The sequence below is a fragment of the Cucurbita moschata genome, unplaced genomic scaffold (assembly GCF_002738365.1).
Source record: "Cucurbita moschata cultivar Rifu unplaced genomic scaffold, Cmos_1.0 Cmo_Scf00083, whole genome shotgun sequence".
Classification (NCBI taxonomy): Eukaryota; Viridiplantae; Streptophyta; class Magnoliopsida; order Cucurbitales; family Cucurbitaceae; genus Cucurbita; species Cucurbita moschata.
Window position 1 is genome coordinate 353,595 of NW_019268599.1, and position 14,937 is coordinate 368,531.

Here is a 14,937-nt window from a genome sequence, read left to right on the forward strand (position 1 = left end):
AACGTTACACGTTAACTACTAGGGCACAACACTATAGCCTAGTAGTTGCACTCCCCTCACTATAGAGGGCACTCCACTATAGCCTAGTAGTTGCACTCCCCTCACTATAGATATATTTCTGTCCATTTGAAATAACCATGATTAGTAAGTAGATCCTTCACAGGTTGTTCGTAACTAGAGTTGGGTCAATTAACTGTTTTACCCTTGAAGTTACTTCTTGTTCCTTATGTCCCACTGATCCTCTAATGAACAATTGGTTTGTGGTCCAACCAGTAAACTGAATCTCTCTCAAGCCAATGAGAGGGTGAGACCCCTTGTTCAAGACCTGGAGCCAGTACTAAAGGGAACTACCTCTCTTCTATTCCTAAAAGTGGGTAGGAGCAAATTCTATCTTGCACCCCCACGTCTCCAGCCATTCACCCAGTCTTACCCCTGAAATGGGATGCCTATTGAGTCGGCGAACTCGAGCCACTCTTACCCATGCAAATCTAAGGATAATTCTGAATAAACAGGAGTTCATGGTTAGCTCAGGATTAAGATCGAGTTACCTAGGTCATCGAATGAAAAGAAAATTAGTCTCAACCGTAAATGACATTATAAAGTGAGAGTGATTTTCGTCATGGTCCGATCTTATGCAATACTCATTGCATAGGACGCCCTCACTCACATGTCTCTGCATGTACAATTTAGTGATCACATTGTTTATGTCATATACAAAAGTGGGCTGCATCCATAGTATCCCTAGGATAAGGTACTCAGCTTTATCCCTGTACTATAGATCATTTTGACTATATACTTGAACTTGATCCACTCTTATGTCTCTACATATAGTTTAAGTAATCATACTATAGCCAGAGTATTCTTAGTTTATTGGATTTAGATTAACGATCGTAAAATTCACTTTATTCAATAACAATCTTTACTGAATAAACATCAATAATAACTTTATTGAAAATAAAATATGTTTTTATTTACAAACTATGAGTTTTAGGACATCAAACCCAACACAAAATTCCTTCAGCATCCTTTTTCTCTTAAGCATTGAGCGAACCATGTCGAGAATGGTTCGGTTCTTTCTCTCGACCACACCATTTTGTTGAGGGGTGTACGGTGCGGTTAGAAATCGCCTTATGTCTTGCTCCTCGCAGTACTCCATGAAAGTCGTCGAAGTATACTCGCCACCTCTATCGGATCGTACAGTTTTGATGTGTCTACCAGTTTCCTTCTCCACCATTACTTTGAACTTTTTAAACACCTCGAATGCCTTGGATTTTCCTTTTAGAAAATAAGCCCAAGTTTTCCGTGAGTAATCATCGATAAAGAAAATAAAATACCTCTTTCCACTGAAGGACTCGGGGTTAATTGGTCCACATATATCTGTATGGATCAACTCGAGAGGTTGTTTAGCCCAAAATTCAGCCTTCTTTTGAATTGAGGTTTTCACATGCTTGCTGAGTTTCACAACCGCACTTTTAATGGCAGCGGACTTGCGATTGTGCGGCACTCACTTTCCAACAACAAGTGAGCTAAGCCAATTCGTTCTTGCATCGCCTATAGCCAAGCGACGTATACTCGAGCCTCTAGCCTCAATTTAAGAGAAGGTTTTAGAAAACGAGGGCAGAGAGAGATTTTCGAAAGAGAGATTTTAGAAAGAGACGTTATATAAGCAAGCAAGAGAGAAATAACAACGGCTTACCATATATAACCTTGGGTAGGGAGAAGTTGACAACTAGTCGTATCCCTTATAGTACATTCTGAGGCATTTCATGTCTGATAGGCCTAGACATGATATTTCTGAAACGTCATACTTCCTACAAATATAAGAGTAAAACACTAGAATATGAAAAGACATAAAGGGTTGGGCTTGTCATGGGCATGCGGCCATGGGCAACACGCCTTGGACGAGCATGACCGTAACATCTTCCCCCGCCTAATTGGTTGACGTCCCTGTCAACTGACTACTTTCGAACCTGGCGATGTGGGTGGCGGCGGAATCCAGATCTTCGGCGCGTTCCCAGCTGGTTTCCTCTGTAAGGAGATTCTTCCATTTGACAAGGAATTCACGAATCGTCCGTACGGGTTTTCCTATCTTCCTAACCCTGTCGGCTAGGACCTCATCTATTTCTTTGATGTCTCTTTGTTTCAGATCGATGCTTGATCTTGTGATTACATTTTGCTGGTCGTTGTTGGGGTCAGGGTGATAAGGCTTCAAGTTGCTCACATGAATTACTGGGTGGATTTTCATAGATGTGGGTAGCGCAACTCTGTAGGAGGTAGCCCCGATCTTTTTAAGAACTTCAACCGGGCCTTCATATTTTTGAACTAGTCGCTGGTTCTTTCGGCTACGAAATCTGATCTGTTCTGGTCTCAACTTGATGAGGACTTGATCTCCTGCTCGGAATTGGAGGGGGCGACGCTTCTTGTCCACCCACTTCTTCATATGCTTGGAAGCTTTCTCTAAATATGCCCGGGCTATATCTGTTGTCTGCTTCCATTCTCTTGTGAAGTTTTGAGCTTGAGGATTTTTTCCTGCATAAGGATGATCAATAATATGTGGTAAGGCCGGTTGTCGTCCACTTACAATTTCGAAGGGACTCTTCCCCATAGACGAGCTCGTTTGACAATTGAAACAGAATTGGGCAACATCTAGCAGTTGTATCCAGTTCTTTTGGCGAGCGTCGACGAAGTGACGTAAGTATTCTTCGAGCAAGCAGTTGAACCGTTCCGTCTGTCCATCGGTTTGAGGATGGTAGCTCGAAGAGATGTTTAAAGTCGTTCCCAAGAAGGCGAATAATTTGGTCCAGAATGTGTCAATGAATCTACCATCCCTATCACTGATGATGCTCAACAGAATGCCCCATAACTTGACAACGTGTTTGAAAAATAGTTGGGCTGTTAGTTCAGCCAAACATAATTTGGGAGTGGGAACAAACATCGCATATTTTGAGAACCGATCTACGATAACCAAGATGGCGTCATATTCTCCGACTTTTGGGAGGTGTGTTATGAAGTCCAGAAACACACTTTTCCAAGGTCTTGTTGGCACAGGTAGAGGTTCCAAGAGTCCCGAGACTTTGGCTTTCTCGACTTTGTCCTGTTGGTAAATGAGGCACGTCTTGGTGTACTGCATGATATCATCCCACATATTCGGCCAGAAGTACCCCTTTTTGATTAGGGCATACGTTCTTTGCCACCCAGGGTGTCCTACCCATAAGGTATTATGACGTTCCTGAATGAGCTTCTTCCTCAGTTCTTCCATTCTTGGGAAGTATAATCTATTTCCTTTAGTCATTAGAAGGTCTCCCTCGACCCAAAACTGTCGTGTCTTCCCAGCTTTAGCTAGTTCGACGACGACTTTGGCCGATGGGTCTTTGTGTAAATGTTCTTTTGATGATGCCGCGCATTGATCCATCGATCTTACTTGAATGAATATGGGCTAACATGCACAGGACCGCATGTTCGCCCTTCCGACTCAGTGCATCGGTTGCTTGATTACTCTTCCCTGCCTTGTGTTCGAATTTGAAGTCGAATTCCACCAACGACTCTTGCCACCGGGCTTATTTTGCTGTTAATTTTTTTTTTTTTATCGAAGAAGTGGTAGATGGCATTGTTATCCGTCTTCACTATGAACTGTGATCCCAAGAGATACTATCTCCAGACTCATAGGCAATGGACTACAGCCAGCATTTCTTTTTCTGAGACAGTGTATCTCCGTTCGGCATCATTGAGCTTTCGACTTTCATAAGTGATTGGGTGGCCTTCTTGAATAAGGACACCGCCTAGGACAAAGTCGGAAGCATCTGTTTCTATTTCAAATGGCTTTGTAACATCTACTAACCCGAGGACAGGACCCCTCGTCATGGTTTCCTTCAGATCTTCAAAGACCATTTGACATTTATTTGACCACGACCAAGGGTGGTCTTTCTTCAGGAGCTCCGTTAAGGGGGCGGCTCATCGTGAAAACCCTTCGACAAACCGCCTATAGTAGTTTGCTAATCCTAAGAAGGACTGCACATCGGATACGGAAGTAGGGACTTTCCACTCTTGGATAGCTTTTATCTTATCGCTATCCATCGCGATCTGTCCACAACTGATGACATGTCCGAGGAAGTTGATGCATGTTTGTGCGAATACACATTTTTCTCTCTTGACGTAAAACTGAATCTGCCATAGCTTGTCAAATACCAGCTTCAAGTGCACCTTGTGTTTCTCTAGGGTTGTGTTGTATACAACTATGTCGTCGAGGTATACTATGACGAACTGATCCAAGTATTCGTAGAAAACTTGGTTCATTAACGTACAAAACGTAGTTGGGGCGTTTGTCAAGCCAAAGGGCATTACCAGGAACTCGAAGGCCCCATATCTTGTCACACACGTCGTCTTTGACTCGTCCCCCTCGGTGATACGTACTTGGTAGTACCCTAATCGTAAGTCCAACTTCGTGAAGTATTTGGCCCCGTGAAGTTGGTCAAACAAGTCGGATATTATCGGCAATGGGTATTTGTTGCGTACCGTCACCTTGTTTAAGGCTCTATAATCTATTCACAGACACAACGTCCCGTAAGGTGCTTTTGTCGGGCGGATGAATTCTGCCGTCAACAACTCATCTAGTTGTTTCCTCAATTCGGCTAGCTCAAAGGGAGCCATTCGGTATGCGTTCTTCGCGGGGGTTTAACCCCGGGAAGGAGTTCAATTTCGTGATCAATGTCTCGACGGGAGTGGTAATGTTTGTGGTAGGCTCTCTAACATTATGTCAGCATAACTGTTTAGTACCTCCTCGATTTTGTCTGGGATAGTTTTCTCAGTGGTCACTTCTTCCATCAGTGGTATAGCCATAAATGTAGGTTCCTCTCGTGCGAGTCCTCTTTTCAATTGTATGGCCGAGATCATTCTAAGATTACCTGGCTGCTTGATGCTTGTAGGTATTACTGTGGGATTGTGGTAGGTGATCACCAAGCATTTCGCTAGTGGCATTGGGATAACTTTGTGTTCTAGGAGGAACTCCATCTCAAGTACCACGTCAAAGTCGTCCATGTGAACTACGACAAGGTCCAGCTCTCTTGTCCAAGCCCCTAATTTGAAGGGGACTCTTTTGGAAACTCCCACAATAGGCAAGGCCTCGGAGTTGATAGCTTTCATTTTTCCAGGGTCTTTTCCTATGGTGAGTCCCAATCTAGGGGCTTCTTGATCGACGATGAAGTTGTGAGTCGCTCCTGAGTCTATCAAAGTGCTCTTGCTCGATCGAGAATTTATTGTCGCATCCACAAAGATGAGCTCTTTCTCTATTATCTCCTTTGGGTTAACCTTCTGTTGGAGGGCTGACAAGAATTTGAGCACGCCCATTCGGGGGTTGTCTTGATCTTCCTTCTTGTCTAGCATAGTCTCGACTCTTGTGTCGTTGCTCTCTTGAATGGAGACAGTAGGACACTTTGTGGAGGCCTTTACACAATATGATTGTAAAGGTGTCGTCCGGTGGTTCCTTTGAGGGTAAGGTCCTCGAGATGTCCTCGCTTGGTTGTTCTGAGGAGGTCTATCTGTCCACCCGCTTGGTCTGTCGTTACCTCCATTTGGCCTGTTGGGGCTTCCATTTCGATGACCTGGCGGCTTATATGTTTTGCCCCCAGTGTTTGGGGCCTGTGTTGTTTTTCTTTGGTAACTCGCCTCGTTCCCATAGCCTAGGAGTCTCTCGGCACTGGCAATTGCGGTATTTAGGTCTTGGACCTTTTTGTCGTGTACTTTTGTTTTGGCCCACGGTTGTAACCCATTTATAAAGAACACCTTGTCCTTCTCTGGTGTACCCCTGATATGCCCCTGATATCTAGCATCAGGGTCGAAAATTGTCTGACATAGTCCCTTATGCTTTCAGTTTGCTTTAGGGCTATTAGTTTTTTCATTGCTAGATGGTCTACATTTTTTTTGGAGGAATTGGTCCCTCAATTCTCTCTTGAGGTCTTCCCACGAGTCAATGGTGCACAATCCATTCTCGATGTCTTGTACCTTCGTATGCCACCAAAGTTTGGCATTGTCTATGAAATACATCGAGGCTACTGTCACCTTTATGTCGTCGGTACAAGCCGGTGTGGCTTTGAAGTACTGTTCGACATCAAAGATGAAGTTCTCTAACTGTTTGGCATCCTAGTTCCCTTTGAAAGGTCTAAGGTCTGGAAACTTCAGCTTGTTGGATCCTATATTAGTTTGCCCAGCCAAGACGTTCTCCACGGCTTTCATGGTCTCCTCGATTTGGGTGCTCATGGCGGACATCTTTTCTTGGATGTCATCAATCGTTGTTCTGAATTCGTCAGCTAATCCATTGAACAAACTCATTATTGTATTTTGTAGCACGTCGAACTCTTCGCCACGTCCCTCCTTGTGCGCGACAAAGCTATCGGGGCTACCATACGGTCTTGGGCTGCTCGTAGGAGCAACTTTTTCTTCGAGTGAGGTCACTCGAAACATCAGTTTTGCCATTGGCAACCCATCCAGGTGGTTACCCATTGCGTCAATCTCTACGACTTTTCCACTCAATTCTTTCACCCGTGCTTCCAGGAAGCGGATGGTGTCAGGGACTTCTTTGAGGAACAACATTTCCTCCTCTATTAAAGTAAGCCGGTCGGCTTGTGATTTGGGTGTCGACTTTGTCGTCGACATGTTTTCAGTCTTTGCTATTTCATGGAGCTTACAAAGCTCTAATACCACTTGTCACAATCGCACTTTTAATGGCAGTAGACTTGCAATTGTGCGGCACTCACTTTCCAACAACAAGTGAGCTAAGCCAATTCGTTCTTGCGTCACCTACGGCCAAGTGACGTATGCTCAAGCCTCTGGCCTCGATTTTAAGAGAAGGTTTTAGAAAATGAGGGCAGAGAGAGATTTTCGAAAGAGAGATTTTTGAAATAGACGTTATATAAGCAAGCAAGAGAAAAATAACAACGGCTTACAGTATATAACCTTGGGTAGGGAGAAGTTGACAACTAGTCGTATCCCCCTATAGTACATTCTGAGGCATTTCATGTCTGACAGACCTAGACATGATATTTCTGAAACGTCATACTTCCTAGAAATATAAAAGTAAAACACTAGAATATGAAAAGACATAAAGGGTTGGGCTTGTCATGGGCATGCGGCCATGGGCAACACGCCTTGGACGAGCATGACCGTGACACTGAGCACACATTCTTCACAAAATTTTCCTTCTAAGTCCATGTTTGGTAGCCCATGTACCATATTCTTCTTCACTAACTCCTTTAGGCCGCCATGATGTAGGTGATCAAAATGGAGATGCCAGAGTGATGCCTTGTCTTTTACGTCGACTCTCAAATACTTTTCTCGTATGCTTCTTAAATTCAATTTGTACATTCGATTTCTTCCTATCTCGACTCGAGCAACCAAACGCTCTTTCTTATCCTTCAGGTGTAGCAGACGGCCCTTTAGGAATATCGAGTAACATTTCTTTGTGAGTTGTCCCATACTCAATATGTTGGTCTTGAGATCTGGTACGTAATAGACATCTTGGATTGACCCCATCACACCATCCTTTTGCAAGAAGTGTATCGTACCTCGACCTTTTACCTCCACCTTCGACGCATCTCCAAATGACACGTGACCATCTTCAATCTTTTGCATTTCTTTGAATAGGTGCTCGTGACCGCACATATGGTTGCTTGCCCCTGAGTCGAGGTACCTCAGAGTGTCGTTATTGATGTTCTCTTCATCTTGAGCCATCAAGAGAAGACCATCATCTGTTACGTCTTCCACGGCTAGGTTGGTTGTTCCTTCCACCCTTTTTCCTGCTCGATATGCTTTTGCAACGTGCCCCATTCTGCTACAATTGTAACATTTTTCGGAGTTACAATCATTCACGTAATGACCATATTTTTGACATTTATAGCACTGAATGTTTGATCGGCCACCTCTTCTACGCCAATTTGCTTGGCTCGACAGTCTCTTCTCTGGGTAGTTTTCTTCGTAAGTGTTGCCTTGACCACCTCGACCATTCCCGCGACTTCAACGACCTCTACCTTAAAAATTTTGAGAGTAGAGTGCCTTTTCATCCTTTATCGATGCCTTCGTCTGAAGCGCTTGATCAAGTGGCTCCTCCTTCTTTTTCTTACGTTGCTCGTGTGCCTCGAGAGAACCGGCAAGCTCATCGACTGTGAATTTTGCAAGGTTCTTCGACTCTTCTATTCCACATACGACATTCTCGAAGTTGTCGGTTAACGACTTCAAGATTTTCTCCACAACCCGCATCTCGGGTAACATTTCTCCTTTTCGATTTAGCTGATTCGTCACGGTCTGTACACGTGTAATGTAGTCAGCTACATTTTCTGACTCCTTCATCTTCATACTCTCCAACTCGCCACACAGAGTCTGGAGACGTACCTGCTTGACTCAGTCGGTTCCTTTGAACACCTCTTTTAGAGTATCCCTTCTTTTGAAGTAGTTGTCCTTGTAATCTTCTCAAAGCCCGACTCGTCAACAGGTCGGAACAGCATATATAATGCTGCCTTATCCTTTGAACGTGCTTCCTTTAGCGCCTTATTTTACGTCGCCATATACCTCGTGGTATCCTTCAGTTCTTCAAAACCGTCTTCGACCACCTCCCATGCGTCTTGCGAACCGAGAAGAGCTTTCATTTGGATGCTCCAATTCTCGTAGTTCGTTTTCGTCAATCGTGGTAGCGGCATTTGTCCCATCATGTTCGCCATCAGCTCTGATACCAATTTGTAGAAAATAAATTTGCTCTAATACCAATTTGTTGAAATTAAAAGCCGCTCCGATACCAACTTGTAGAAAATAGACGCTCGCTTTGAAACTAACTCATATAACTCTCACGAAACTTTGAAGGGGTGTCCAGAGGGGAGAGACAAGGAGACAAAAAATTCTCAAAAGCCTTTTTCTAGTATCCTATTTATAAGTTTTCCTAACGCCGTAAATTGACCATAACTATCCCATGTTTTCTTCACTCGTTTTCTCACCCATAACCTCTCCTCTCCTAACATACATTTGGCTTTTGACTGAATTTAAAACCAAAAAATAATAATCCCTCTTTCTCTCTCTCATTTAAGTTTATTTCCAACCAACTGTTTGACATATTCTCCAATGCTACTAGTATGTTTAAGGTCGCGTCATTCTCTTCTGGCCATGATCTCAACATTCCTTGGGAAGAATTGAGACCGAAGCTCCTGTTTTAGTCTCTCCTAAGTGTCTATTGTGCATCGGCCCTCTTGGATGTTTACATACTTCCAACCGCCACCACAATTTTGCATCCTCAGCCAGATGCATGGTGGCCACAGTGATATTTTCTTCCTCTGTCTCAGTGTCAATCGCTTTAAAGTACTGCTCAAGTTCGAAGATGTAGTTCTCTAAGGCCTTGGCGTCCCGAGTCCTGGAGAAGGGCTTGGGTTCAGGAAGTTTGACCTTGTTGGGTCGCGTTGTCTTTCGAGTAGGGGTTTGGTTCTCCACCGACCTTACGACAACGTTTACTCTGACGCTTATGTCCGCCATTTCTATCCTGACTACGTCAAAGGCTTCTTTCACATCTCAACGCTGAGTGGGTTAAGCCAACTGTCACAATCGCGGTTTCTAGGCAGCGGATTTGGCGATTGTGCGGCACCCACTCTCAACGCTGAGTGGGTTAAGCCTACTTCGAGTTACGTTGCCTGAGGTCAGCCGACCCTATGTTAATTGAAGGAAAATCAATGAGGCAACATTTTGGGAGACTTGATGGTGTGCTTTCGGAGGACACATGCCACACAATAAAAAAAAAATAATAATACTAATGTCTTAGGTTCGCCTGGACTCAAAGCCAAGAACACTCGTGTCATGAGTGGGATGCGTGTCAAGTAGTGAAATTTTTTTGGGAGTTTATGTTAACTTATTCTTAAATTAAGGGCCACAGCGACTGGCCAAGGTATTTGCACGTGAGCCCGTTGCGAGAGAAATTGCGCATAGAAGCCTTTCCAGCCACACATGGGGCACTTGAAGGTTTGTGGAAGGTGATCTTTTGACTATTTCTCCCCATGCTAAAACCAAAATGACGTGAATTATGACTATCTAGTGGAAGTTTTAGAGATTTGGAGCACTGAAAATGACATGCGAGAAGAGTGATATCATAATCCTTTACGAACTTCAACTATCTACTCAACACATCGGCCACTATGTTAGCTTTACATGGATGATAAAGGATCTTGGTATCATAATCCTTTACGAACTTCAACTATCTCGTTTGTCCCATCTTCAACTCTTTCTGCGTAAATAAGATACTTGAGGCTCTTATGCTTAGTATATACCTTTACTTTTTCACCGTACAAGTAATGTCACCATATTTTTAATGCGAACACCACAGTTGCTAACTTCAAATTGAGGGTTAGATAGTTACGCTCATATTTCTTAAGCTATTAGGAGGCAAGTACAATCACTTTGCCAACAACACCAACACGCAACCCTAGCCCTTTCCTTGAGGCATTATTCTACACCATGAGATTACTATACCATCCAATAGTGCGAGTACTTGCGCATACATCAAAAATTCCTCAAGCTCTTGAAAAAAATCTACTCATGTGTCATTGTCCAAAGAAAGACTTACCCTTCTTAGTTAACTTTGTCAAGGTTGCAAATATTTTGAAGAAGTCTAAAACAAACCTTGTGTGGTACTTTACTAACTCTATAAAACTTCTAAGTTATGTTACGAGGATGGTCTATGTTATCTCACAATTGCCTCTATCCTATAGAGAAAATCCCTTCTCTCCCTTCTCATGATTGTCTCCAACAAATTTGTAGGAAATCATGGCTGAGGTTAGTTCAGGTTATCTAGTGATTTCCCCCCAAATGTTCCATGATAACTAACTTCTCAACATCCCATGATTTTAACCAAGTGAGTTTATTGACTTACATTTCTCACGTCAAAACACACAATGATGGCAAGGACTACTTTTCATGATGTCAACAAAAAATATTGGCAAAACAAATATTGACTTATTAGCATGGTTGGTTATTTATTAAATATGAGCTTTTGGGATGACAACAGGTCATAATCTTATGGGCAGGCAAGGCGAGAGTGGCACCCATGGATGCAAATGAGGAAGAAAATGTATGGTCTAAAAAAGTGTGCATAAGAACAAAGCCAAGTTAGTGATTGAGTTTGGACTTTTTGTTCCTTTTTCTTTTAATAGCATTTTACTTACGAAAAGCTATTAAAAGGAATATTTGTGAGTGTATAAATATGTAAACCCTTTGTATGAATTAATTGAGCAAAACAGATAGAAAAATCAAAATAAAAAATGGCATCTTCTAGTTTTCGAGCAGTCTCTTCCATTGTTCTTTTAGTTCTGTTCTTTAATGGGATGGTGCATGTAGCTTCCCAAACTGACATCGTTTCCACCATCTGCAAGAAAACTAGAAATCCTTCTTTTTGCTTAATGTGTTAAAATCTGCTAGCACCACAGACCTGAAAGAGTTGGCCAACTTCACCCTCAACTTCGCCCAAGACAAGGCTTCTCAAAGCCGTGCCCTCGCCCAGTCCCTGGCGTCCAAGGCAGCCGATCCCAAGCTTAAGGAGCACTATGATGCCTGTGCTAAACACTTCGACGATGCTGCCGAAGACATGGTGGATGGAAAGAACTCCTTGGAGTTTGGTGACTACGGTTTGGTCAACATTACAGCGACTGCAGCCATGTCGGACGTCGACAATTGTCTGGACAGCTTCGCCCAGCCGCCGAAAGACCCATCGGCGCTGTTTGACAACGGGAAGGCTGTGAAAGATATTTGTAGTATCATCTTGGTTATAGCCGATCTTCTTCTTGGGCGTGCCTAACTCTTTTTTCTTCAACTTTTCTTCATTTTATACCACAAACCTCTGTACTTGGAATGCCATGAATCAATAATATGTCTGTTTTGAATCCTATAAATTTGGATATCGACTCCTTCACATTTTAAACCTAAATCTAATATGAATAGATAACCTGATTAATCTAGGGTTACTCGATACTTCTTATTGCTCTCCAATTTTAAAGGTCACAGGTTCTAGCTTGTGAGTCAAAGGCCGCACATAATTTCCCTTTTAATTAGTTATAGGCCTCCTCTACTAAATTCATGAGTTGTTCCAAAGAATCAAAACGGCCGATTATTAATAGAATTCCTTGTCGGCTTTCTATAAAATGCTCATTTGGACGAAAGCTTCCAAAAACATCTTAAGTTAAACCCATGGTGACGAATAACCAACCTGCAATGAATAAAAAGGTATAGTAACCCACACCTGCAATGAATAAAGAAGGTATAGTAATGGTATGAATGACCCAGTATCGAATACTGATGATAATATCAGCAAAAGAACGTTCTTATGTGACATGTATGATTGAAATCGAAAAAGAGAAGTACACTTTGTTGGTACAATTAATAAATTTCAATTCTTTTAAACCTTTCTTAATCCTCGCATCTTTAGAATCGTTCTCATTTGGACATGGTCTAAATTCATTCCTATTTTATTTTAGAGGGGAGAACAAAATAAAAGAAACCAGAGATACATTTTGTGGTCTAAGTTCATTTTGTAAATTATAATTAAAAAAGAAAAAAGAAAAAGAAAACCGGATGAGTTAACCCGGCGAGTTGGCAGCTGAAATCCAAAATGGCCTCCTTTGTTAGGATAGCTCACGTTATCCAAATCATGCAATCGGAGAGACCACCTTAAAGACCACATCTGCCACGTCACCATCCTCCACCAATCAAAACACTGCATTGGATTTCTCAGCTTCACCCACTCCCATAGCCAACCACAAACCTCAATCCCACGTGGCATGTCCACATCCACCAAACCAACCATATAGCGCCTACGTTCTCCCCACCTAATCTTCACCATTTACAACATTTTTGCATCCATTCATTCTTCCTTGCTCTCACCTTCTCACTCTCTCCGCCCATGGCCTCCTTGGCAGCCTCCACCGCCGCCGCCTCCCTCGGTGTCTCTGAAATGCTGAGAAATCCCCTCAGCTTCTCCGGCGCCTCCGCCAGGTCAGCTTCCTCTGCTTCTAGCCCGGTCACCTCCAAGATCGTGGCGCTTTTCGGGAAGAAGCCAGCCCCCGCACCCAAGCCCAAGCCCTCCGCTGTCTCTCCAGCCAATGACGAGCTCGCCAAGTGGTATGGTAAGTCCAACCGTTAAGAACCAGAAATAGAAGTGGATCAAAAGTACTCTGTTTCAATCTCTATCACTTTTCTTCCGTTATATATATATATGAAAATTGTTGGCTCAATTCTGTTCTATTTATTTTGTTTCATTAATTTTATTTACAAAGTTCCGTCGTATTTCTGGTCATAAAATTTAGAAATAGTGATAATTCACACGCTTATACATATTTTCTTGAGCTGATCTTGAATGTATTCATCGCTATTAATTAGGTCCCGACAGGAGGATTTTCCTCCCCGACGGGTTATTGGACCGATCCGAGATCCCCGAATACCTGAACGGAGAAGTCCCCGGAGAGTATGACTTAATTTCTTATCCTCTTTCTTATAAGTTTCTTAAGCTTCGATTGATAATCATTTAATTGGGCCGATTACGATTACAGCTACGGTTACGACCCCTTCGGACTCAGCAAGAAACCAGAGGACTTCAGCAAGTAAATAAAAATTCTGAATTAATTTAGAATTGAGTTGAAGTAGTAAAGAAGAGCTTAGTGGGTTTGTTTGTTGGCAGATACCAAGCATTTGAGTTGATCCACGCACGATGGGCCATGCTTGGAGCTGCTGGGTTCATCATCCCTGAGGCCTTCAACAAATTCGGTGCCAACTGCGGCCCTGAGGCTGTGTGGTTCAAGGTCCAATTCTCTGCACTAATAATCTCTGTTTGGAAGTGCTTTTAAGCTAAAACTGCTCAATTCTGATCCAATATGGGGTGTTGCAGACTGGAGCTCTGCTTCTTGATGGAAACACATTGAATTACTTTGGAAACAACATTCCGATCAACCTCATTGTCGCGGTCGCTGCAGAGGTTGTTCTTGTCGGTGGTGCCGAGTACTACAGAATCATCAATGGCTTGGTACGTTTTGAATGATGAAAAATTATGAAAAGGGTATGAAGTATTTGAGCTGAATGATGGTTTTGTGTAGAACTTTGAGGACAAGCTCCACCCGGGCGGTCCGTTCGACCCGTTGGGGCTGGCAGACGACCCGGACCAGGCGGCGATCTTGAAGGTGAAGGAGATCAAGAATGGAAGACTGGCAATGTTTGCAATGCTGGGGTTTTACTTCCAGGCCTACGTGACCGGAGAAGGGCCGGTGGAGAATTTGGCGAAGCATTTGAGCGATCCTTTTGCAAACAATTTGCTCACAGTCATTTCTGGGAATGCAGAGAGAGTTCCAACTCTTTGAACACTGCAAGTTTGAGTATTGAATGGAAGTGTTGAATGTGTTTGTAAATTTGTATTGAGACTATTTGTAGCCTCTGACCACTCACTCTCAGTGCATTTAAAAAGAGCTATGAACAAGAGTTTGATATCAAATTTTCTGTCAACTTGTGTGTGTAAACTGTGGGTTGGTGCATAATTTCTCTATTTTGTATGCAATTCAACCTTAATATATATATTTAAGTAGCCTATGTATTTTTCATGATTCTTAAATTAGTCGTATAAAGTTGATGTTTAATGAAATCAATTGAATAATAACCATATTTTTCATACCATTAAAGATATAATGTAAATACTTTTATAGAATTACGAAGACAACTAATATGGGGTTCAATATTTTTGGGTAATTTAACCCTATAAACTTATTTTATGAACTAATCTTAGAAAATAATATACGGTTTAAAGTAGAATATTTAAAAGAACAAAGATGAAAAATGTAATAAAACAGAAGTATAATATAAGGATGAAATGATATTCTAACCATTTAAGTTTTGTTGGGTCACTTTATTTAATTATTAATGAGGAGAGATATTAAAGAGATA

General features: G+C 42.4%; 2 protein-coding genes across 2 annotated transcripts; both read left to right on the top strand.

Annotated features, from left to right (window-relative positions):
* The first annotated feature begins 10,785 nt into the window (after positions 1-10,785).
* LOC111438878 (pectinesterase inhibitor-like) lies at positions 10,786-11,812 on the top strand. The gene is made up of 3 exons (XM_023076704.1): positions 10,786-10,794; positions 11,027-11,094; positions 11,437-11,812. The coding sequence occupies exons 1-3, from the start codon at positions 10,786-10,788 to the stop codon at positions 11,810-11,812; spliced, it is 453 nt and encodes a 150-aa protein (XP_022932472.1).
* Positions 11,813-12,829: 1,017 nt separating this feature from the next.
* On the top strand, positions 12,830-14,584 carry LOC111438899 (chlorophyll a-b binding protein CP26, chloroplastic-like). Its single transcript, XM_023076728.1, has 6 exons — positions 12,830-13,136; positions 13,390-13,474; positions 13,560-13,610; positions 13,688-13,808; positions 13,895-14,029; positions 14,100-14,584. Exons 1-6 carry the CDS (start codon positions 12,914-12,916, stop codon positions 14,358-14,360), a joined length of 876 nt encoding a protein of 291 aa, XP_022932496.1. The 5' UTR covers positions 12,830-12,913; the 3' UTR covers positions 14,361-14,584.
* Positions 14,585-14,937: the final 353 nt, after the last annotated feature.

Excerpts from the sequence above, each read along its gene's own strand:
- LOC111438878 (XM_023076704.1), top strand. Across the intron at positions 11,095-11,436 it reads AATGAGGAAGAAAATGTATG|CACCACAGACCTGAAAGAGT; the intron begins GTCTAAAAAAGT and ends AAAATCTGCTAG.
- LOC111438899 (XM_023076728.1), top strand. The coding sequence starts at position 12,914 with ATGGCCTCCTTGGCAGCCTCCACCGCCGCCGCCTCCCTCGGTGTCTCT. Across the intron at positions 13,137-13,389 it reads CGAGCTCGCCAAGTGGTATG|GTCCCGACAGGAGGATTTTC; the intron begins GTAAGTCCAACC and ends GCTATTAATTAG. Across the intron at positions 14,030-14,099 it reads ACAGAATCATCAATGGCTTG|AACTTTGAGGACAAGCTCCA; the intron begins GTACGTTTTGAA and ends GGTTTTGTGTAG.